At 40.2% G+C, this 24669-nt stretch overlaps 1 protein-coding gene across 1 annotated transcript in view; it reads right to left on the bottom strand.

Moving 5' to 3' along the window:
• The window catches only part of LASP1 (LIM and SH3 protein 1), a 55961-nt gene that overhangs the window by 12167 nt on the left and 19125 nt on the right, over positions 1–24669 (bottom strand). The window contains exons 3-4 of the mRNA XM_070728761.1: positions 19575–19659; positions 2088–2195 (exon numbers count right to left, since the gene is read on the bottom strand). Coding sequence (XP_070584862.1) covers positions 2088–2195; positions 19575–19659 — 193 coding nt within the window. The remainder of the gene's footprint in view (positions 1–2087; positions 2196–19574; positions 19660–24669) is intronic.

Genomic DNA, 24669 nt, shown 5'->3' on the forward strand with positions numbered 1-24669 from the left:
AAAATTAAGTAATTGTTTTTTTTGTTTTGCTTTTTCCCTATTTAGATATAGACTCACTCCAATTATCTATGCTACAGAACTCCCAGGGCTGCAATGAGATGTAAGAAGATATGTTCTTATTTTATGTTTACAGGCCAATCCAGTTTAGCCCAGTATCTTGGAGAAATGTAAGATGAACAGAAATATATTTGCAGTATTTGGACTTTATAAGCAAGTATCCACAGTACTGCCTTAATAACAAATTTCTGAAGGAGGGAGGCATGGCCAACAGCATTGCACAACTCCCTACAAGGAGACCAGGACCTTGGTTGGAGAAGAACCTTGGCCCGATTTCTGGATGGAATGGTCTCGGACATTCCAAGTCTCTGGAATGTAGGTGTGGCCAAGAAGTGATATTAATACATGAAATTAATTTTCCAGGAGCGTAGAAAGCAGGCTCAGGAGAACCCTGTGTGCTGGATAATGATGGAAATAAGTCTCAAGTGTTGTTCTACTACTCCTGTGAAAGGAACATCTTACACTGGAGAGAGTAGGTGAGTAAAGCAGGTACAGGGGGAGAGGTAGCTTTTCTCCAGGTAAGGGAAAATCTGTGACATCTAAGGATATCAACAGTTTATTTATTTATTATTTATTGGATTTCTATGCTGCCCCTCTCCGAGGACTCAGGGTGGCTCATAACATATAATATACAGTATACAAAATCTTAAATCCAATTAATTAATTAAAAATCTAAAAAACCCAAAAAGCCTAAGAAACAATCATTTCATTCACTCAACCTTCTATCAACACATTCATTGGCTAGGGGGCAAACATCTAATGGCCCCAGGCCTGGCAGCATAAATGAGTCTTCAGACTCTTATGGAAGATGAGCAGGGTAACGGCAGTTACAAATCTCCAGGGGAAGCTGATTCCAGAGGGCCGGGACCCCTACAGAGAAGGTTCTCCCCCTAGGCCCCGCCAAGTGATATTGTCTAGTTGACAGAACCTGGAGAAGGCTGACTCTGTGGGACCTGACCGGTTGCTGGGATTCATGCGGCAGAAGGTGATCTCGGAGGTATTCTGACCCCATGCCATGTAGGGCTTTATAGGTCATAACCAACGCTTTGAATTGAGTCCGGAAACCAACTGGCAGCCAATGCAGACCGTGGAGAGTTGGATAGATATGCACGTGTCTGGGCAAGCCCACGACTGCTCACGCAGCTGCATTTTGCACAATTTGAAGTTTCTAAACGCTTTTCAAAGGTAGCCTCATGTAGAGAGCATTGCAGTAGTAAAATCTCAAGGTGATAAGGATATGAGTGACTGTGAGCAGAAACTCCCAGTTCAAGTAGGGCCGCAACTGGTGCACCAGGCGAACATGGACAAATGCCCCCCCTCGCCAGTCGACAAATGATGTTCCAAGGTCAGTTGTGGATTGAGGAGGATGCCCAAGTTGCAGACCCTCTCTGAGGGAGTCAGAAGTTCTCCACCAGGATAATGGACAGACAGATGGAAGTGTCCCTGGGAGACAAAACCCACAGCCACTCCGTCTTCTCAGGGTTGAGCTTGAGTCTGTTAGCATCTATCTAGACCCTAACAGCCTCCAGACACCGGCACATCACTTCCACTGCTTCATTAAGTGGACACGGGGTGGAGATGTATAGCTGAGTATCATCAGCATACTGATGGTAACTCACCCTGTGCCTTCGGATGATCTCCCACAGCGGTTTCATGTAGATATTAAACAGCAGGGGGAGAGGACTGACCCCTGACGAACCCCACAAGGGAGGGATCTCGGAGTTGACCTCTGTCCCCCTGCTAGCACCAACTGCGACCGACCAGAGAGGTAGGAGGAGAACCACCGTAAAATGGTACCTCCCAATCCCAATCCCTTTAGTTGGCGCAGAAGGATACTATGCTCGACAGTGGGCCATAGAGACAAAGACAAACAGACTCAGACCTCATTGGCTAATGGACAAGGACAACTGATCCTAGATGATATCTCCACCTACTATGTTTTAAGAAAAGGAACAAATGAAACTGACAAAGTAAAAGCTTTTAAATGTATCTGAGACACAGAGAAATAAGAGGTGTGTTGGGCTGCTTACATTGCTGATTTGATCTTGAGTTTTCTTGATTCGCTGTAATTCAGGTGTGTCAGCCACTACACTAAAGCCTTTCCCTTTATTCTTTTCAAATTCCTCCTTATAGCGAACCTGTGTATGAGAATGAAGAAACAGACATTATTTCTATTATTCCAGTACAATTGTCTATGAATTCTAATCCATAAACCCATCTGAATGCTAAAAATGATTATTATTATTATGGGACTGAAATTGCCATTAGAAATATTTGCTGAAACAATCTATGTACTAGCCAAGCAATGGCTAATACTTGAATTTAAAAAATTCTAAATATTATATGAAATTCCTAGTTTAAATTAAGGACATATAAAGTGCTGACCTCATGCCTGCAGGCTGGTAGGAAGTAGATGGGGAAGGAGGCTTAGGTTCAATTCCCAGCAAATCATTGTTATGGGTTCAGAAGTCATCCAACTCAGAAAAATGTAACCTTAGTTATAGATGTGTCATATAAACCATCCCAATTTCTCATGCGGCCCCACGGCAAAATTAATTGCCCACCCGTTGTAAATTAACATGGCTTAGTAAGAAGATTGAAAAGGAAATACATTCAACTCAAAGGGTTTCAATCAGTTCTCCTTGGCCTTGAATGTGCTAATTTTGTTAAATAAATTGTTACTTTCTTTCAACAAATTCAGATAGAAGAGAACTGTACATGTATTCATTTTGAATACACTTGATTTGACAAAATAAAGTTAAGAAACACACTGAATTATATTTGCAGAGACCAGAGACGTTAAAATCAAAGTTCTTGACAGATGTAACTTTCCCATATTCAGATACATTCATATTTAAAATCTCCCTTACCTCTATGTATCTAAATCCAATTTGAAGAGGAAACTCTCTCTCACACACACACAGTCACTCACTCACTCACTCACTCACTCACACACACTCTCTCTCTCTCACACACACACACACACATAATCGCTTTGTCCATAGAAGCTGAGATTAGGACCCTATTAGTAACTAAGCTAGAATGCCACATATGCCTACAAAAGGGGAGATCACCCAATAAACAAAAATTCTCCATATTAATTTATCATATAAGATATTCTAAAGTAAATAGGGCTTCTATTCTGGCAAACTGCAGATTTTCCTGAAGATATCTGTCCAAAATATTATGAAAATCAAAACATACATAAATTGAATGCCAATTTAAAAATTATTCACCTTAAAAATATCTCAGTGTACAAAGCAGTTTTCTGATGAATGTAAACAAATTTGCTATTGCTCTCTGTGGAGCCAACAAAAGGTGGGGAGGGGGAGAGAACCTTGTTCTCATAGACTGCAAAAAGACATTCACAGCTGTAAGTAGTTCTCTGACAGGAGTACATGCTAATACACATGACTAATACCAGTTTGAGAGCTAGTTTAGTATAGTGGTTAAGGCATCAAAATAGAAGCTGGAAGCCTATGAATTCTATTTCTGCCTTAGACATGAACGAAGCAAGCTGGCTGGCCTTGCTCATCTCTAGGAAGGAGGCAAAAGCAAACCACTTCTGAAAAATCTTGCCAAGAAAACTTCAGAGTGTATTCAGGCAGTCTCCGTTGGTCATGACTAAGCAGAAGAAAAAAAGTTTGAGAAACCTAACTCAAAAGAGACATTTAAACAAGAGATAAAGAAACTTCTTGTACATATTAGGCGCAGCGGTCCCCAAACTACGGCCCGCAGGACAGATGCGGCCCACTGAGGCCATTTATCTGGCCCGCGGGTGACTTCCAGCACCATTAACTGTCTGTTGCTGGGTGGTGAGGACCACAGTGGTCAGGAGATTGCTGTCGGGGCAGCAGGGGCCCGCTGACATCAAGACCTGCGGCCTGCCAGCAAAGCCGGCCACCCAGGGAAGCAGCATGCTTTCCAAACGTGCCGCTTTTCAAACACGCTGCTTCCCCAGGCAGCCAGCTTTGCTCACCGCTGCCGGGCTTGACATCAACGGGCCCCTGCTGTCACGACCATAGTTCCCTCTAAGCTGAGCAGTGAGCAATCGCTCACTTAAAAATCATCATCAACTCAGAGTTTTCCAAACCTGCCCAGAAGCCGAGAGGGAAAGAGTGAGAGGGAAGGAGAGAGAGAGGAAGAGAGAGAAACAGATAGAAAAAAGAGAGGAAGGAAAAGAGAAAGAAAAAGAATGGGAGTAAGGAAGAGAGAAAGAAAATCAAAATCTAGTTTGAAACTAGCTCAACTATTTAAGTGGCATTTTGATATTGATAGAGTTGCCCTATTATGAGCTCACTGTTATAGACACACAGTACAGTATTTTATTTTGAAATTCTCTGAGGCAAAACAGGGTGGGTTTTTTGTTTGTTTGTTTGTTTGTTTGTTTGTGCGTGCGTTCCTTCATTCATTCATTCATTCATTTATTCATTCATTCATTCATTCATTCATTCATTATTTCTGTGCCGCCCAGTCCCGAAGGGACTGCCGCTCAGACACTATACTTTTCTGCCCACCCCCCCAAATAATTAGAGGGAACACTGGTCACGACAGCAACCCCCTGGCTGCCGTGCTCGCCTTGTGCCATGGGGGCAGGGGGGTGCTGTTTGCAAGCCCGGGGAGGGCGACACATGGCATTGGGGCTGCTTCTAGGCTGGTCCCTTCGGGTAATTAAAACAAAGCAAGCGGGTGGGGGAAGGGGATGGATGCCGGGGAAGCCTTTCCTCCCCTCCTCCTTCGTGCCTTTTCGGCTGGGGAGCGAGAGAAGCGGAGACGGGCAAAAGGTGGATGTGCATGCTCAGTTCCCTTTGGAAGTTAACGAGCTGCTGGGGCTGTGCCGCCTGCGGAGGGAGCCCCCTGGTGGTCAGCCACGGCCACAGCAGCCCCCCTTGTGAGCCCGAAGCAAGAGAGATGCGCCTTTTCCCTTTCCTGCCGAGAGGGAAAGCAAACTGCTCTGCTGTGTCAAGAAAGGGAGGGAGGGAGGAAGAGAGATAGAAAGAGAGGGAGGCAGGGAAGGAAGGAAGGAAGGGAAAGAGAGAGAGAGAAGTGACTCTTGATTTAAGCATATGGCAAAAAGCACCCAAGTAATAACAGGGGGGAAAACCCAGCCCTCACCTGTTTTTGTAAATGGTTCAAGTGTTCACAGACACACACACGGGGGAAGGAGACAGGGATGAAAAAAGAGAGAAGTGAGAGAGGGAGAAATGAGAAACAAATAAGAGAGAAAAGGGGGAGAGACTGGAGAGGTACCCAGAAATGAGAAAAGTGGTAGAAATTTGAGGAAGGATGATTGATTATTAAATATGGATTGACTATGGAATATTGGTAAAAGATATATTTAAATGTTGTTTAATATTAGGATATATTAATTTTAAAAATTGGATTAGAATTTTAGAACTATAGAATTACATTGCTAAAATTAATGGAAGATACATATGATAAACAAGGGGTTTATGATATATACTGTATGATTTTATGAGTTTGCATTATGCATTTAAAATATACTTGGAAATGTAGAAGATTGGTGAAAGTTAATAATAGTAAATGCTAAGTGCCTGAAAATTAATTGAGCTTGGAAATATTGAATGAAATTATAGAAAAGTATAATTTATGGAAATATATTAATTGATACATTATTTTTCTATTGGTATTTTACTTTTTCATAGGTTTTTTTTATACTCCGGCCCTCCAACAGTCTGAGGGACAGTGAACTGGCCCACTGTTTAAAAAGTTTGGGGACCCCTATATTAGGGTATCCGGAGTCTGGAAGCAATTGAAAAACAGCTCCAGTATGAACACCTCTCAGTGAAAGATATCAGAAAAGTATTGTATGTTTCTAAACATTTTATTATAACTTTAGCTGTTCCCATAATAGGACAGGTCGAGCAGGAAAAATGCAATCTTTGGATTGGTTTAAAAATATCTGAACATTACCATTTTCAAAAATATGCAAATCAAATGTTGCAAGCATTCATCATTTGCACAATATAAAACACACACTATAATTCACACTATTTTCTCCAATTTCTACTTATACGACTATTTGTTTTCAGTTTCACCTCCTGAGGAATTTTAGGAAACTTGAGAACTCAAATGCTGTTGCATAACCCATGTCTTTTTATCAGTAAATCTTTTGTTCTCATCAACCTAAACTACCTAAAAGTTATTTTCCTCAAGATATATTTATCCCTAAACAAAATTTACTAATCTCATATCTATAGTGAACAGAATTTCAATCCATGTTTAGGGGCTCCTATTCCCAACTTTCTTATAGAAAGGGATGCCCAGCACTCAGAAACAATACTCCAAAAATTTCAGGAGTGTAACCCCTTATATGCAATACTTTGAGCTTGCCTGCCGGAACAGCATTTAGTGCTAAATGATTTCATCAAACCAGGGAAATAAAATAGATACTTCTCTAAATCAAAGTACAGCAAGACATTAAAGTTTATCAAAGAAAAGGATTTAAATGATATAGCCCTAATGTATATCTAGTTTACTATACAAGACAAGCAATTTCTGTAAGTCATTACAACAGATAGTAATACTCCATCAATACTTCAAATGGAGATTTCTTAATATTTATTATGTATCTTTCATTATAATCATAAACCTAAAGTACATCATATTGTAGCAAACAAAAATTATGATGATATAACAAACAACAGATATACAATCTTGTTAATGAGATAATTATTACATTAATTAATGAGCTATTATGGAACAAACTTCCAGCAGACGTGGTTGGTAAATCCACAGTAACCGAATTTAAACATGCCTGGGATAAACATATATCCATTGTAAGATAAAATACAGGAAATAGTATAAGGGCAGACTAGATGGACCATGAGGTCTTTTTCTGCCGTCAGTCTTCTATGTTTCTATGTTTCTATTATCAATATCTTCTGAAGGGATTTCATAAGACATACTACTTCATAATTTTGTTCCAAATACATTCCAAATCCCTTACATAATTGTTTCATTTGTCCCATGTTTTAACATGGAAATTAAAATCTCCCATAATTTGAATGTTAAAGACTAGATTATGGAAACATATTGGAAATAAGCTATTATATTAATCAGAAAAATCCCCCAAAGAAATATAATCCTTACTGAAGTTACACAAACTATACAGAAAAAGGGAGACATTCCTCTGGTGCTGAGGATGAAGCAACAAGTCTGTTGCAAGCAAGCAGAGGAAATACTCAGACAAGGCTGGCTTTCAGTTTTCTTTGTCCTTTTATGGGCACTCAGCTGGAATCGACTCAACTCTTATACTTGCAGAAGGCTAGACATAAGTGAGTCAGGCCAGCTGGGTAGCTCTTTCCCATGTCTTGCTTAATGCTAGGCTATTATAAACTGTTAAAAGCAGGATGGTGGGAGCGTAATGCTGAAAGGAAAAATGGGACTAACTGGGGGAAGTCAAAAGGGTGGGGACAGCAACCATCAATTCCTCAGTGAGGTAATTCAATTCACCAGAAAACAGTTATGTAGTTAATTATTTCCTCCATTCCTGCTTTTCACAGCAACTTCAGTTATGAAGCAGTAGAAGTCTATCAAACCTCCCATATTATTATTATTATTATTATTATTATTATTATTATTATTATTATTATTTATTAGATTTGTATGCCGCCCCTCTCCCAAATTATTACCCCAATTTTAAAATAAATGGAAATACTCGGGAACAAGCATCTTGACCCAGTATGCAAATTCAATCCAGCATTTAGATCAGTGATGGCGAACCTTTTTTTCTTCAGGTACCAAAAGAGTGGGTGAGCACTATTGCGCATGTGCGAGTGCCCACACCCATAATTCAATGCCCGGGGAAGGTGAAAACAGCTTCCCCGCCCCCTGGAGGCCCTCTGGAGGCCAGAAACAGGCTGTTTCCCAACTTCTGATAGGCCCAGTAGACTAAGGTTTCTCTCTCCGCAGGCTCCAAAGGCTTCCCTGGAGCTCTTCGCCTGTCCCCTGGAGGCTTTCTGGAAGCCAACAATGCCCTCCCAGAGTGTCTGTGACTCAAAAATCAGCTGGCCAGCACACACGTGCAAATTGGAATTTAACTCGGGCAACAGCTTGGGTGCCAGCAGATATGGCTCCGCATGCCACCTGTGGCACTTGTGCCATAGGTTCGCCATCACTGATTTAGACCATTTAAAAAGCAAATCTGATTCTTTATCATATGAAAAAAATGATTCATGTTTAAAAAATAAAGTGAAAACAATAATGATTTTCTGCAATTTAGCCTAACCCTAAGGAAAACAAAAGAAGTCAGCAAAACAATACATACTGGACATGTATTTCAATTAGTTAAATCTTTTCTAATTCAAAGTTTTGCTAAAAGGGGGAGAGGGATAAAATATATACTCATATTTGGACTCACCCAATACTGTAGAGAGTATAGGGCAGCAGAATCCCTGAGGTAAAGGATGGCAAAATCAGTGGGACTACATTAGGACTTCCCAAAGTGAGGCAGTTTCCCGTCACGGTGTTAGGATTTCCTTCACACTATGCTGAGGGATTCAGAGCCACAGAGCACCAAGAATCCACTGAGCTGCAGCAAAACAAGCAGCCCTACAGCTGCACTCCCAATAAGGCAGGGTTCCAGCAGCTAAAAGGGCACCATAGGGGAAAGGGCATTTGGGGGGAGTTAAGGCAAGTTAGTCCATTCCATTGGAAGAATCAGACTCCAGGCTGGAATGTGTTTTTCAGCCTGTGACCGTCAACAATGGATTTGGAGAGAGGTCCCCTGAGAAATCTCTTTAGTTCAAACCATGACACATTTCCAACATACCTGTGTTGCAAAGATCATACTTTGAGATTATTGAGAATTCAAGGCAAGATCTCTAACACACATACTTGATTACATCTGACTCTAACTTGCCCTTCAAATAATCCTCTGTGTTCACAAAGTTTCGCAACACACAAATAGCATTGGATCATTTTCCTTAATAAATACATGAACAACTATAGTGGTTTTGACTCATGTATTTGTGTTCTCTATGCAGAAATATTGAAAAGCCAAAAAGATTCACAAACCCTTAAGCACAAACCCTTAAACCTTATAGAAAGAACTATAGATAGATAGGTGCTTAAAAATGGACATTTCCTCTTACAGAAGAACAAATATAGAATTCTCAAGTTTCAGGTGCTTTTTAGCCTGAAATTATTTCCTATTTTCTCTCCCTCAAACTGCAGTTTTCCACATTTAGTAAATCAAGACCACAGGAAATAAATGTTCTTACTTTATAGTCATCTGTGGGCTGCAGGCGTTAAAATTAATCTTGCTTGAGGACTTGTTTACTTACACAGAAGATAATTGTGTGTTTTTGGCAAGCTATCGGAACTAGTTACGCCTTCTCAACTACTCAAAATAAAGAAGAAAAATTGTCAGAAGTATATAGTAGGAGCCCTCAGTATCATTATTTCAATTCCAGATGTTAGAGGAAAAGGTCCAATAACAGCTCTAGGAACTATCAAATGGAATAACATATAACCAGTATTTAGATTCTAAACCATCTCGATTTTACATCCTGAAGTTCTTATTAAATATATCTTTGGGGCGGGCACCAAAACAAGCACAGAGATTACAGCCAGATGTTGATGTACTTTGATAAAATGTTACCTGACTTCAGCAATTTGTCCTGTATATCACTTGTATACCACACGTATGTCTAAATTCAAAACAATCTAAAAATATAGTTATTATATAACCAAGCACTATGAAAGAAAAAGCTATTTAGCATCTACCTTACAGACCAAATGAAAATATGAGGAAGAGGCCATGAAAAACTAGCTAAGTACAACAATGGAAAATAAAATCAGAAAGATAATACAAACAAAAGCAGTCTTTTACTAATGTTCTAGTAAGGGGTGAGGATGGTGTGAGATAATGTAATTGTTTTATGGGATTTCATATTTCCTTTGTTTAGGAGGAAGCATAATGGATTTGCTAACGATGTAAAAACTTAAATACAAAATATTAGGCACATTCAATAATTCGCAGCCGCCTGAGCAATCATGGGCCTCTCAAGATATGTCAGTACAGCACTCCAGCAGCTGCACTAGCAACCAACTAGTGTCCAAACACAATTAAAGTGTTAGTTATGACCTATAAAGCCCTACATGGCATGGGACCAGATTATTTATGGGACCGTCTTCTACCTCATACTTCTCAGCAGCCGGTCAGGTCTCACAGAGTTGGCCTTCTCCAGGTCCTGTCAGCCAGACCATGCTGTCTGGCATGGCCTAAGGGAAGAGCCTTTTCTGTGGCAGCCCCGGCCCTATGGAACGACCTCCCCCTCAGAGATCCATATTGCCCCCACTCTCCCAGCCTTCCATAAAGCTTTAAAGACCCCTTTGCCAGCAGGCCTGGGGCCATTGAAATTTTTATACCTTGTCCCGCCCAATGAAGGAATGTCTGATACATGATGTCTGAATCTGTTTGGTTAATTTTTTAAACTATGAGGATTTAAACTATGAGGATTTATATACATTTCATAATACTTGTTGTAAGCCGGACTGAGTCCCAGGAGAAGGGTGGCATAGAAATCGAATTAATAAATAATAAATAACTTTCTTACTAAATTTGAAAATGGAAGATGAATAAGTAAAAGATAAAAAAAACTTTGGAAATAACTTAGAACTAGAGAAATGGCAAAATATATGGGAAACAAACCTATAAATTAACCATGGCAACTTCATATTAAGAAAATAATATTAAGGGGCATTTACCACCTGCTAGGTTAGCCAAAATGTTCAAAAATATGTCTAGAAAATGTTTGAAATGTAACCAAAAATCTGGCACATATTATCATCTGTGATGGGCTTGTATTAAAGCAAAAAAAGTTTGGGCAAAAATATGCATGTGGTTAGAAAAGATGTTAGAAAAACATGAAGATCTTAAATTTAAAATTTTCAAATTAGATATTGTATCAGAAAATATTGATTTAAAAAATGTACATTTATTATTGCTTATATTAATTATATTATTATTGCTTATATATTGCTGTTGCATTTCAGCATTGGAAAAGGGATGTTGGTTCTACCTGCTACCCCTCTTGGTGGATATAGCAGCCAGGTTAATCCTGTCTGCTCGTTGATTGGACTGAGCCTGCCAAAACTTCTTGTGATGTCATTGTTGCTATTCCTTCCCCAGTTTCGGATGAAGAAGTGTAGTGACAGATTCTATAGTGCTATAGCCAAACTGAAACTGTCAACCAAAGAACAGCAGAGGCCGACTAAAGAAAACACCAAATGGGGAGGGCGGTGTTTCTGGCTGCTATAATCGCCATCGTTGAAGAGGCATATTAGGTAGGACCAATGCCCCTTCTTCCTCATGGTGGATATAGCAGCCATGTATGGGATGTGCCAAAGCGAAAAACAACCCACCCCCACCAAAAAACAACAACAGAAGATGGGAAGGATGCAACGGTTGGCGAGGTCTCAATCTCTTGCCAAAAGATGCCTTCGCAGAGGCATAAGAGTCGATTTTATAGTGCCTAACAAAATAAGATGGTGAAGCCCAGGTTACTGCCCAGCAAACCTCCTCCAGGGATGTTTGGGTAGCCCATGCTGCCATAGTGGCCACGTTCCTGGTCTAATGGGCAGTAATCCTGGAAGGTGTCCTTCTAGCTTGCGACTCATAGGCCCCGGCGATGGTAGACTGAATCCCCCTGCCTACAGTGGAAGGAGATACCATGCAACCCATTGATACTTGTTGAAAGGAGACAAACAAGGCTTCCAATCCCTGAAAGAATTCTGTGCGCTTGATATAGATGCACAACACCCGTCAAACATCCAGTATGTGCCTCTTTGGGATGCACCAGATGGGAGCAAAAGGTTGGCAGAATGATGTCCTGAGATCTATGGAAGGTCGTGTTGACCTTATAAAGGAAGATGGGGTCTAATACCACCTTATCTGCATGAAAGATGCACAAACCCACCCATACCAATAAGGCTGCCAGTTCAGAAACTTGTCTAGCTGATGTGATTGCAACCAAACACGCTACCTTGCCCATAAGATGAAACAATGAGGACTCATGGAGTGATTCATACAGTCTGTCAAAGACCGCAGTACCTTTGGTAGATCTCAGATTCGATATCTGTGGATGACCGGTGGAGAAAGCAAGGTTGCTGCCTGCAGGAAATGCTTGATGTGAGGGTGCTAGGACAAGGAACCATACTGCCCTCCTGAAAGGACAGCCACCAAGGCTATTATCTGTGTATTTGGACTGAGTCCCTTGTCTAGACCATTCTGAAGAAAGATCAGTACCTCAATATTCATCGCCTCAGATAGTACCAAATCTAAATTGTTATAGCACTTGCAAAACACAATCCACATGGTAAATCCTAGAGGGCCAAAGGGAGGACTGCATGGTTGTAATGATCCTTTCTGGGATTCTATCCCTTCTCAGCACGACCCGCTCAAATGCCAAGCATTCAGTTTGAGCCACTGAGGATTTGGATGGAAGAGTGATCTCAGGCTGAACGAGTCCAGTTTCTGGGATAGTCTCAACGGGTGACACTGAGAGGGACTGGAGATTTGTGAACCATAGAAACATAGAAGATTGATGGCAGAAAAAGACCTCATGGTCCATCTAGTCTGCCTGTCAATGCTCCAAATATCATCTGAGAAATAAATCAGAATACACTCCAATTCTCACACAAGAGGTTCAATTTATTAGCAGAGCCATGTTGGATTAGTTTCGATCATTCCGATACTAATTTCTCTCTAGCACTCCACCCAGGTTAAAGTTCATCTCACATCCCCATACCCACAAGTGCAATTACACGGACCAGTCCGGTGCAGGGATTCACACTGTTTCGTACTCTAAGAAAGGAATTTGTTGTGGCTATAACTTCTCTCCTGCCCCTTACAATTCGCTTATGCTGTGTTACTGTGGAAGGCCATATGATGGCTTTTAGACTGACAGGCACCCCCCCCCCCTTTGCAAAGACCCATCTCCTGGAACGATGGAATAAGTACATAGGAGTTAGTACCGCTTTCAAACCCTTTTTCCTCCCCCATTGGGACTCTTAGGCTTGGTTGGATAATTTTCATGGAACTTGATTAATCTATCAACCTTGACATCCCGACTCTTAACCCAGGTAGCCTCTGACAGAGGGTATCCTTCCAATGAATCAGGTACTATAAATTACCCCAGAAAATGCAGGAATCCAATTTTTTTTTCATTTCATAGTGGGTTTCCCCCGTATCACTACAGTGGGAGGCAGCGGCTATGAGCGTGGCCTAATGTTGGACCTGATCACTGGCTTAAGCAGGCTGCAGTGGAATACAGCATGAATCCTCCCTAGGATTCTAGGCAATGCAAGCTGCATCGTGACTGGGTTGATTACTTACACCATTGGGAAAGGGACTAGAAATTTAGGACCATTAAACATTAAACCAATATATTTGGTAGATAGGAAAAACTTATCTCCCACTCTAAAAGGGGGTTGGGGAGATCGGTGTTTATCTGCTTGTTTCTTGTAGGCTTGGGCTGCCTCCACCAGCACCTTCTTGGTGTCTTCCCCTCCTCTTCTCAGCTTCTCCATCCACCCTGCCAACGTGATGGACGAGGGAGGTTCTGGAGGTAGTTCCAGCATGGGAATGAATTCTTGACTACTGGTGACCTAGAAAGGAGTTAGTCCCGTGCTGCTGTGTACGGAATTGTTGTATGCTATTTCTGCGAAAGGCAGCAGTTCAGCCCAATTGTTCTGCTGGTAACTCACATAACATCTGAGATATTGTTCCACTAGGGCGTCGGCTTTCTCTGCTGCTCCATTTGTGGAAGGGTGGAATGCAGAACTAAGTCCTTGGGTGGAACCAATGGTGCGGACAAAATTCTCTCCAGAACCTGGCAGTGAATTGGACCACCCCCCATCTGATATGATTCTACGGGGGACTCCATGCACCCTGTAAATGTGTTTCAGGAATAACTTAGCCAGATGTCTGGCTGTGGGTAGTCCCAAACAAGCGATGAAATGGGCTTGTTTGGAGAATAAATCAATGACAGTCCAAATAACAGTGTTGCCCTTGCTCCTGGGGAGTTCCACTATAAAATCCATCGCTATTTCTTCCCAGGGTCTAGTAGGGTTTTCTATTTGCTGCAGCAATCCGGGTTTTTTTCCAGGTCTATGCTTCCTGGTGGCACAGGTAGCACAACTTCTCACATAATCTTCGACTTCCGCTCTCATCCTGGGCCACCAGAACTGCCAACGTTTGCAGGAACCCGAGAGTGGCCCCCTAGTCTGGAGTCATGACTTCATTGGAGAATCTCTAATTACAGGCTGGCAGGCACATACAGTTTGGTTCCCTTCCAAGCCAATCCTTCCCTCAGTGTTAGGATTTCTTTATGGTTGTTGAACCATGAGTCAGTTGGCCAAGCTGACTTCAATTTGTTCTCCCACTCCCCCTTTCCTGGTGGAAGCTGTCTCCTAGTCGGGTCTCGGTGTGGAATGAACTGTCGGTAGAAATTTGCAAATCCTCTGTAATTGTTCGCATGTGCAGGAAGCTTGCCAATCAAGCACAGCCTTCACCTTGGCTGGGTCCATTTCTATGGTTTCGTTTGAGATGCGGTATCCCAAATAGTCAACTGACGTCTTGTGAAATTCGCATTTGGAAAGTTTTACAAAGAGCTTAGTAGTCAAAAGTTTCTTCAAGACTTGCCTCACCAATTTTACGTGGTTAGGCAGATTCTGGCTGTAGATAAGAATGTCATCTAAGTACACGGGAACCCCGTTGTAAAGGTGGGAGTGTAAAACTTCGTTTATGTACTGCATGGACACAACAGGGGCTTCCTTCAGACAAAATGGCATAAGTTGGAATAGGAAACTCCCCAATGGGCAGTTGAAAGTGGTTTTCCATTCATCCCCTTTATTCTGATGCAGTAATAAGCCTCTCTTAAATCCAGTTTGGTAAAAAATTTCCCCTTGGCTAGATAATTAAGTCCTTCATAAGGGGGAGGGGATAAATGTTCTACACATACACACCATTGAAATTTTGGAAATCGACCACTAAATGAACCCCTCCGTCCTTCTCCTTAAAGAGAACTGGGACTGCTGCCCTGGAATTGGCAGGCTGAATGAATCCCCTTCTCAGGTTGGTGTCTATGTATTTTCTCAGTTCTTCCAATTCCCTTGGCGACATTGTCTACATTCTAGGCTTTGGGAGTTACCCCTGGTTCAAATTCTATTGCACAGTCTGTTAATCTGTGAGGGGGCATTTCATTGCAATCTTCCTCATGAAAACTCTTTCCAAGTCGCTGTATTCCAGGGGCACTTTCTGGAGACCTGGGAGTGTTCCTTCATTCATCACAGCCACTGCTAATGGTCTGTCTGGTTCCCCCCAGGGAGGGGTTTCTTCCAACACTCTATGGAAGAGGGTTAGAGCCAATGGGGAGGGTAAGCTTGCAATATCCACCCTCCCAACTAATGGTGAGGGTCCATTTGTCCAAGCAGGCCAGACCCAATATGACTGCTTCCGACATCTTGGGAGAAACTATTAATCTCAGGAATTCACGGTGTTGGCCAATTCACAGCTCCACTAACTCAGTCGGGAGCATAGCTGGAACTCTGCCTACTAGAGAGCCGTCCACCTGTTGAAAATGGATGGGTTTAGCTAAAGGTCTGGTTTGGATTTTTAACTTCTCCACTAGTTTTGCTGATAAGGCATCTTGAGCACTCTGTATCTATCAGAGCCCGTATTTCTCCCTCCTCCCCTGTGGCCATTACTTGCTTCAATGAGGAACGGAGGGATGGGCTCATTCACCATTGGGGCATGTACTCCACTGGGTTCCTCATTCCAATCGAGGCTGGGTCCTGAAGGAATAGTTTCTTCACCCTCAGGAAAATCTTCAGAAGGGCACAGCTGCGGATGGGTTGGAGCCCGAGCCTGTGGGTGACTACCAGCAGAAAATGAGATCCACAAACATTTTAGGCAATGGAATAACCTCTGCTATTGCATTCTGTTCCAGGAATAAGAGATCCGTCTGGAGTCTGGGTTTTATCAGGTCCCACAGCTGGGTGGACTAGGCTTGCTGCCACCTGAGTTTTGCAAAGTAATGGCCTGAATAAATGGATGGGGAAGAGCCCCCCCACATGGAGATTATTCTGGTTGGGGCTCCTCATCCTCCAATAGTTCCAGGCCTGTAGCGCTGTCCTCCAGCAGTGTGATAATAGGAACCTCCCCCCCCTCCTGGTCCACATCCACTAGATTGCCAAAGGATAGACCTCCACCCTGGATGAAGTTCGCTTCATCATCTCGCAGTTGATGCTCCCTCTGGCAATAGGGGGCCTCCTGGAGCCAGTTATCCTACAGGAGGATATCCAGTTATCTTTCTCAATGTCTGCTGTGATGCTTCGGAGACTAAGACTCACATATCATTAGGTAAACAGGCCTTGGCCTCTGCTTCTGGTTGGAGTCCAGCTGCTGTAGATGTAAATTTGGCTCCTGGAGGGGCCCATTTGGGAAGGGGCATAGAGGAGACCCTTTCTGATAAGGGGAGAAAATCCGCTTCTGGACCCCACAATTGGCAATCTGAATTATGCAAAACTCAGTTGCCTCTTGAGCTCCCCGAATGAGCTTCCAGAATGAGTGGAGGATGGGGCTGCTGCTTTCTTACACAACTTGTCAAGTGCCTTATAGCGATGCTTTTTTGTCGCTTTCATGGCACTGGAGGTTTAAAAGCTGGACAACTTGGGACCCTCAGTTGCTGTCTCTATGCCAGAAGACTCGTGAGACGCTGGCCTTGGGAAGAGGAAGTGGTCAACTCTGTGTGTGTGCGCAGAAGATAGTGTGCTCTCAAAAGGTATCATAATGAAGGTCATGCCTTAGGAGCATGGCAAATTTCAAGTAGGTGAGTATCTGTTGGCAGCAAATAATTTGGTAGAAGAGTGGATGCTGTGCCCTGAGAATATAGCTGCACCTGCTGGTGGTGCCATGCCGTAGGGGCGTGGCACACTGCTGACATGGGAGCATGAGACTCCTCTGGAATAGTCAGTAGCACTGGGCCGCTTTGATTTATTTTTGTTTATTATTTTATTTTTGTTGAATACTTTTGTTATGAAATAATAATAATGATCCTTTAGGGTGGGAGGAATCTGGATGACCATGGAGGGAGAGGTCCACAGGCTGTCAACTAATGTTAAGGAGGTGAAATTCTGGTCTTAAGGCAAATAAGCTTAGTTAGAGAAGCTGAAGCCTGAAAAGAGCTGGGTTTGTTATTGAAAAGCTGAAGCGAAAATGCTCCAATCGCTCTGTTAGAAGCCTATCTAACTACATGCTTTGTCTGGCCTCCCAAGAACCCTCACAATTGAAAGGAAGGAAGGAAAGGTCTTGCAGGGAGCTGGGCAGAGGTTTCTGTCCTGTTCCATGCCCCCCCCCCCCCCCCCCCAGCAAAACCAGTTTCACCAAAGAGCAAATATTTCCCAATCAGCCCAGATGGAATGAACTCACAATTGGGAGATGATACGAAGTCAAATTGTTTCTCAAAGCACCAACAGTTTGGATAGATAGAGAACTATAGCACTAGCATCCAACTCCAAGCAACTGAAGAACGAAACTGGGGAAGGAATAGCAACAATGACATCAGAAGCAGCTTTGGCAGACTCAGTCCACAGTAAACAAACTGTCAGGATTAACCCATACATGGCTGCTATATCCACCATCAGGCAGAAATGAAGAAATACCATTAGATGAAGAGATAATTAAGAAGATATTAGACTTTGCAGAAATGGACAGATTTACATTAAAGATAAAACAGAAAGAAGATACAGAATATTACCAAACATGGAATTTATATTTTATCAATGGCTGGAAAAAGGGAGTAAAGATTAGGAATATAATTTATATTGTTAAGCAAACAAAATAACCCAGACAACATGATGTTTATTAATGATGTTTATTAAGCACTAAGTAAATTTAATTGCAGAAATTATTTTTAATACTAATAATAACAACAACAATAACAACAATTAAGCTTAGGTTTTGACCACAGAGAAGTTAGAGTAACTTTGGTGACTTCTACAATGGTCTTCCTCCAAGATACCACTTTACTTGAATCATTAATTCCTCCAGCCACCACAACTGGACAGAGGAAATGGAAGTAAAAATCAGTTATCTTAACAGTATCTCACAATAATTTTCCTATGAAAAACCAGCAAGTCATATTTGAACAAAGATATTTTGCTTCTGATTAATCTATCAAAAACTACATAACAACAGCATAGGAGATGTAAAGGAGAAGTTTTTCTAAATTATCTCTTCCCTACAACTTACTTTATGGCATGTGTATGCGTGTGCCATAAAATAGGTGTGTGTGTGTGTGTGTGTGTGTGTGTGTGTGTAAAAACATGTGATACATACATACATGCACACACACACATGCATATACATATATACATACATACATACATACATATGTATGTGTATATATATAGAGGGGGGGGGGAGGGAGGGAGATGTATAGATGTATGTATAGATGTATATATTAGCTTCTGTAATAAAAGCATCCCCCCAAAAATATGATTGCTTGTCATAATGCTCACACACTGGATCTGCAGTGAGGATACCCAGCTAGAGGAACTTCAGCTTCTTTCCTGAAATCAGATCTATCTGAGGTTTAACATGTTAAGAGCAGAGCACTTATGAAAGCATGAAAACTAAAAATATTTCCATGAGATTGCAAACAATGATCAAAAATATGTATTCAATCCTCTCCCAGGATTAAATCAACATTAGCAACCAGGCTTATTGGGCATGAAATTCAATTCTGAAACCAAAGAAAGATGATAAGAATATCAAATATGATTTTAAGTCAGATTTAAAGGAAGAAAAACTGAAGATAAAATAATTGATAAATAACGTAAGTGAACTATGATAAAACTATTTATTTAGCTAGCACATGGATAAGCAATAGAAAGTGGACTTTACTCATTACTCTGATATGTATTCATGGCTGACATATGTAAAGTATACTTTTAAAAAAAAGATTTCTCACTGTTTTTTTCAGAGGTATGTTATCCACATATCTTTGGAGAAAAAAATAACCAAAAGGAAGCTAGGGGTAATTCCGTTTTCCTGTTAAATCTTCCCAATTCTATTACTCTATGCTATTTCATCTCTGCACGTATCATTCTACTTCTTCATAACTTATCTATCATGTTTATACCTTGATTCATCCTTCTCACTCTTAGTAGGTATATAAGGACTTTCACAATTGTACTTTCATGCCCTGGATTCCTGAGCTGATTTTAAGATACTATCCTTCATATGTTGCATCATCTCTTGTAGAGTTGACAGCTTATATTTTATTTCATTTCTGTATTTTTCTTCTTCTGGTGATATGGGAAAAGTAAAGCCGCTTTTATTTTTAAGCATCAAACCATGCTCTCTTTTAAAGATATTTTTTTACTAAAATCTTCTTTGAGTATGGTGGATTGCAATTGCTAACGAAATGAAATGAAATAAAATATAAGCAACCTGCAGAATGAGAACAAACAGTTAAAAGCCTTACTTGACTCTGAAGTTCACTCTGCTGCTTAAGGCGCAGATTCTCAGGAGTGTCAGCCACCATAGTGAAGGACTGCTTTGGATAATGTCTGCAAAATAAATAAATAAATAAAGCAGAATTAAGAGTATCTAATCTTAATCTGAACTGCCCAATAAATATTTAAGGAAGCGGTACTGACTACTCCTTTTTCTAGGTTTCCTTCACTTTTTGGCTTCTGAACAAATTATGAGCATTCATTAGCAACTCAAGATACTTCTATCCACCACAGTAAAAATATTTACAATTTATTTATGTCATTTTCTGTTCCTGAAAGATTACAAAAATAATTAGTCAAAATTTAAATGTGAAAATCTGAGCTTTAATCTATTTAAAAAAAACGTAAACACTTAAATGCAATACTCATATTACTCTTAATATATTTTCTATCAAAAATTCAGTTTTCATAAAATTTCAATATTTATCACTGAAATCCCATGTGTAGTGTGCTAAATTTTGTATTATTGCTCAGTATCAGGCATATGTTATTTTGTATAGGATTTTCATGGATGCATAAGATATCAATCTGCTAATAAATGAAGCAACTGGAAGGATTCTGTATGAGAACAAGTTATAGCTTTGTGAATATCTTTGTTCTATGACTTATGAGAGTTCCAAAATGGTGTTTGCATGCTGCATGAAGAGACAACTCCTAACAACGATTTGGAGAAAATTAGCTCCTTATTAACCAATTAGATTATCATGGTCATTATCAATGGCCAATTAAATTATGACAAGTTTACAAATAAATAAAAAAGATATTATTTTAACACGTTGCAGACAATAAAGTATGCCCACAAGCACTATGAAATTGTTTAGAATCATTTTAACAAACAAACTTCTAACCCAATGCTATGAGGACAAGCTTGAAATCAAGCCTGATTAAGCAACGAATAAACAAAATTTCAGTGGCAGAAAAGCAGTAATTTTACCAACAAAACGAATAAGTAAACTATACATGTGCATATTATTTTGTGTAATAGTTTCTGTTGTTCTTGTTCAAAAAATTTTCTAGTTAACTAAATCAGGCAACGATTACGGTAGTTCTAATGTAGTTTCTACTTTTCTCACAGTATCTTTCTGCTGCCTTACCTATTCCTTATCTTTCCATTATATTCCCATTACTAATTCCAATTTTCTTCCTAACCCATCCTGTCTTAAAATGTTGTTTTATAAAAATTATAAAGTTAATATATTTGATTCAATTTACCCAAGAATGATAAAAAATGATCATACAACTTTGTACAACTTTGTAGCTAAACCAGTAAAAAATGCCTGTTATTATTTAAAAGTGCAAAAATCTTGGGTGCCCATGCTCTTTTGGCACCCAAGGAAAAAAAGGTTCACCATCACTGGTATAGCCTTTTCCAGTTATACTAGTACATAAGAACATAAGAAGAGCCATGCTGAATCAGCCCATCGAGTCCATCATTCTGTGTCACACAGTGGCCCACCAATTGTACATGGGGTTCTTGAGCAAAAAGATAAGGCAATACCCTCCCTTTCCCTTGATGCCCAACAAATGGTACTCAAGGGAATCCTACCTGCCTCAACCAATATAGAGGTGGTACATGGACATCCATTTCAATAACCACTGATACATTTGGCATCCATGAATCTGTCTGATCCTGCCTTGAAGCTATCAAGGCTGACAGCTATCACGACCTCTTCTGGAAGTGAATTCCATAAACCAAAGACCCTCTGGGTGAAGAAATATTTCCCTTTATTTGTCCTCAGTAGAAATGACAATGCGATAAACTCCAGAATATCATAAACAAAAGCATTAAAAAGGTCATCCGTTGTATTATTAATGAAACAAGAATACAAATAAAAAAGCAGTGCTCTTCATATATGGATAGAACTGCTATATATACCAAACAACATTTGGCAATAAAACATTAGGCATCATTTTTCCCTGATGTCTAAAATATAAGATATTTCTCTAAACTTCCACAAGATTCAATTCATCACATTGAATTTCCCAGCTGCATGTAAAGGCCAAACTCATAATTTAAAGCAACACTTAGTTGTTTCATTATCATACACTTACAAACACACATACACACACACATTGATTTCTTCTTAGAATGCTAGAAAAGGACATCACAGCTTTAATCAGCCAAGAGCACTATTCCAACTGTTCAGATCTCAATAAAAACAAAATACATTTTACTGTTATAAAATAGTTGTTTTGTAAAAAGAACAGTATGTCTTCCTCCCAGTATAAGGGAGGAAAGAGGAAATAGCTGGACAACGAGGTTACTTACTTCCTGCCGTTAATGAAATAAAGAGTTATGACCTTTAAAGCCCTGCATGGCATCGGACCAGAATATCTCCGAGACCGCCTCCTGACGCACGAATCCCAGCGACTGATTAGGTCCCACAGAGTGGGCCTTCTCCGGGTCCCGTCAACTAAACAATGCCGGTTGGCGGGTCCCAGGGGAAGAGCCTTCTCTGTGGCGGCACCGGCTCTCTGGAACCAACTCCCCCCGGAGATTAGAACTGCCCCTACTCTTCCTGCCTTCCGAAAACTCCTTAAGACCCACCTTTGTCGTCAGGCATGGGGAAACTAAACATCTCCCCTGGGCACGTTAATTTATGCATGGTATGATTGTGTGTGTGTCTGTTATTACATGGGGTTTTTCTTAAATCGTTAAATATTTTAATTAACTGGATTGTTGTTACTGTTTTACTTGTTGTGAGCCGCCCCGAGTCTTCGGAGAGGGGCGGCATACAAGTCCAACTAATAAATAAATAAAATAAATAAAGAGATCTGACATGCAAGACATCTTCTCCTAACTATCTCCAATTCAAATAATTTTAATCAATATTATCATTTTTGTTGTTTGGAAATAAAACTGTCTATTTCAGTGCCTAAGGTTTAATTTACTGAATATCACCAAGAAACCCAACTTTTTCTATTTTTTCTTTTAAATAATATTGCATTTTATGGTTTGAAGACACATATGATATTTACATTACTACTTCAGAAATCTCAACTTCAAATCACCACACAAGGACCAGCTTAAAGACTGCAACAAAAAAACTATCCTATAACTTGAAAATTTAAGAAAATGATTACCATCATGGTGTGCCACCAAGTTTATTTTAATTTTTTTTCAAAAATATTCCTGTAAAATAGAAATATCTCTCCAGAACTGCATTTTGGCTATTGATCTGGCAATATCTCCACCCTTATCCAACTCCACATTCTGAGATGAAGCTGACTCCAATAAGGAACTAATAAGGAACAATTACACCAATAAAGAAAAAACACAGAGGGCATAAAAAGCAACAGTTCTCATTGGAAAGTTATGTTCAAATTACTGTATGGCACCATGACAGTAGAGAGGAAGCACAGCTTTGTGTTGCTCTCATTGAGAAATAAACTTAAAACTGGGCACAAAGCCAGAAAATGGACAGAAGAAAGTCTGTATGAAGCATATTTGAAAAAGCACACTTGCTACTGCCAGTATAAACATACCCATTTTCTTTTTCAAACCCTCCCAAAAGATAGGACATTCATTGTTTAATTCCAGATTTTATGAGGTTGTTTAGAAAAGAGAATCTTGTAAGCAATATTGAACATAGCTGCAGTCCATCTCCACAATATTATGCCAATAATAGATGTTATATAATTTAATAAACAATTCTAACTCCAGAACAAAAAGTTGGTTTACATTCTAAATTAGATTGCTATAAAGGAGGGATATGATTTATATGAATGCTTCAGTTCTATTGCTGAAAATAGTATTAGCATGTGCTTAGAAGCCTTTTTTCTGCAACTGTCCACCTACATAAGACACAATTTTATACTTGTGTCCATTTAATGGTTGTTAGGGTTCTAGTGAAAAAATAAGAGTTAGTAAAAATCTGCTAATTTTAGGCAAAAATAGGGTTATTCTATAATCTCAATAATTTTTCAGAGACAAAATATTTTTATCCAAATTTTCTTATGCATTAGGGTTGGATTAAGTCTAGTCAAAATATAATTCTGAAGCAAACAATATCTCAAATTAAAAATGTTTTGTTCTGAGACCAGAAGAAGCAGCCTCATTAAAATGTTTCACTGGAACATATGAATTGCGGAACGTATGACCATAACTGAGACTACAATTTACACTATACATTATTGTTGCCATAAATCTAGTTAGTTCACTTTTATGGCAGTCGTTAAGCAAATCACCATGGGTAAGCAAATCATATGATAGTTACTAAGGGACTCCAGGTAATCTTCGCTTTATGGACAAAATTTCTTTTGTTAAGTGAGTTTTGCCCCATTTTAAAACCTTTCTTGTCATAGTTGTTAAGTGAATCACTGCAGCTGGTAAGTTAGTAACAGAGTTGTTAAGTGTTACTTAACATTGTCTCGGCTTGTGAGAAAGTTAAAAACGGTGATCACATGACCATGGGACTCAGCAATGGTCATAAATATAAACAAGCTGTAAAGAATCTTGCATTTTGATCACATGATTATGGGGATGCTGAAAAGATTGTAAATGTGAAAAGCAGTCATGTCACTTTTTTCAGTGCTGTTGTAACTTTGAATTAACTAAATTAACTGTTGTAAGTCAAGGACTACCTGTACTGTGGACCGTGGTCAAGCACCGCTTATAAGCTAAGCAATTAATAGACGGAAATGAACTTCCAATAATCTTTTCTGCTGTCCTCACTGCTCTGCACAGGCTTCCTATCCAAAATAGTAATACTTCTAAACCATACAGTAAGTCAACATATCTCCTGGGCCCAGTGGAACAAGGAGTAACCTTGGACAGAAAGGACAGGTCCAAGTGCAGTACAATCCTGTCTGGATGAAAGGTACAGAGATCCTCCCAGACAGAGAGGGCAGCCGATTCCAAAATCCATCTGACTGAGGTAACTGCCATCAGTTGAGAGGCAGAAGACGGAGGCTGATTGACCACAGGGGCTCAAAAGGAGCACATGTAAGGCAAGGGACAAGTTTCATGGATATTGGTGCACGACAGGAGGGCAGAGGTTAGCAGCCCCCCATAGGAAACTTCTCACCAAGAAGAATGTCTCCCTCCCCAGACAGTACAATAGA

Source organism: Erythrolamprus reginae, chromosome Z (assembly GCF_031021105.1).
Source record: "Erythrolamprus reginae isolate rEryReg1 chromosome Z, rEryReg1.hap1, whole genome shotgun sequence".
Classification (NCBI taxonomy): domain Eukaryota; kingdom Metazoa; phylum Chordata; class Lepidosauria; order Squamata; family Dipsadidae; genus Erythrolamprus; species Erythrolamprus reginae.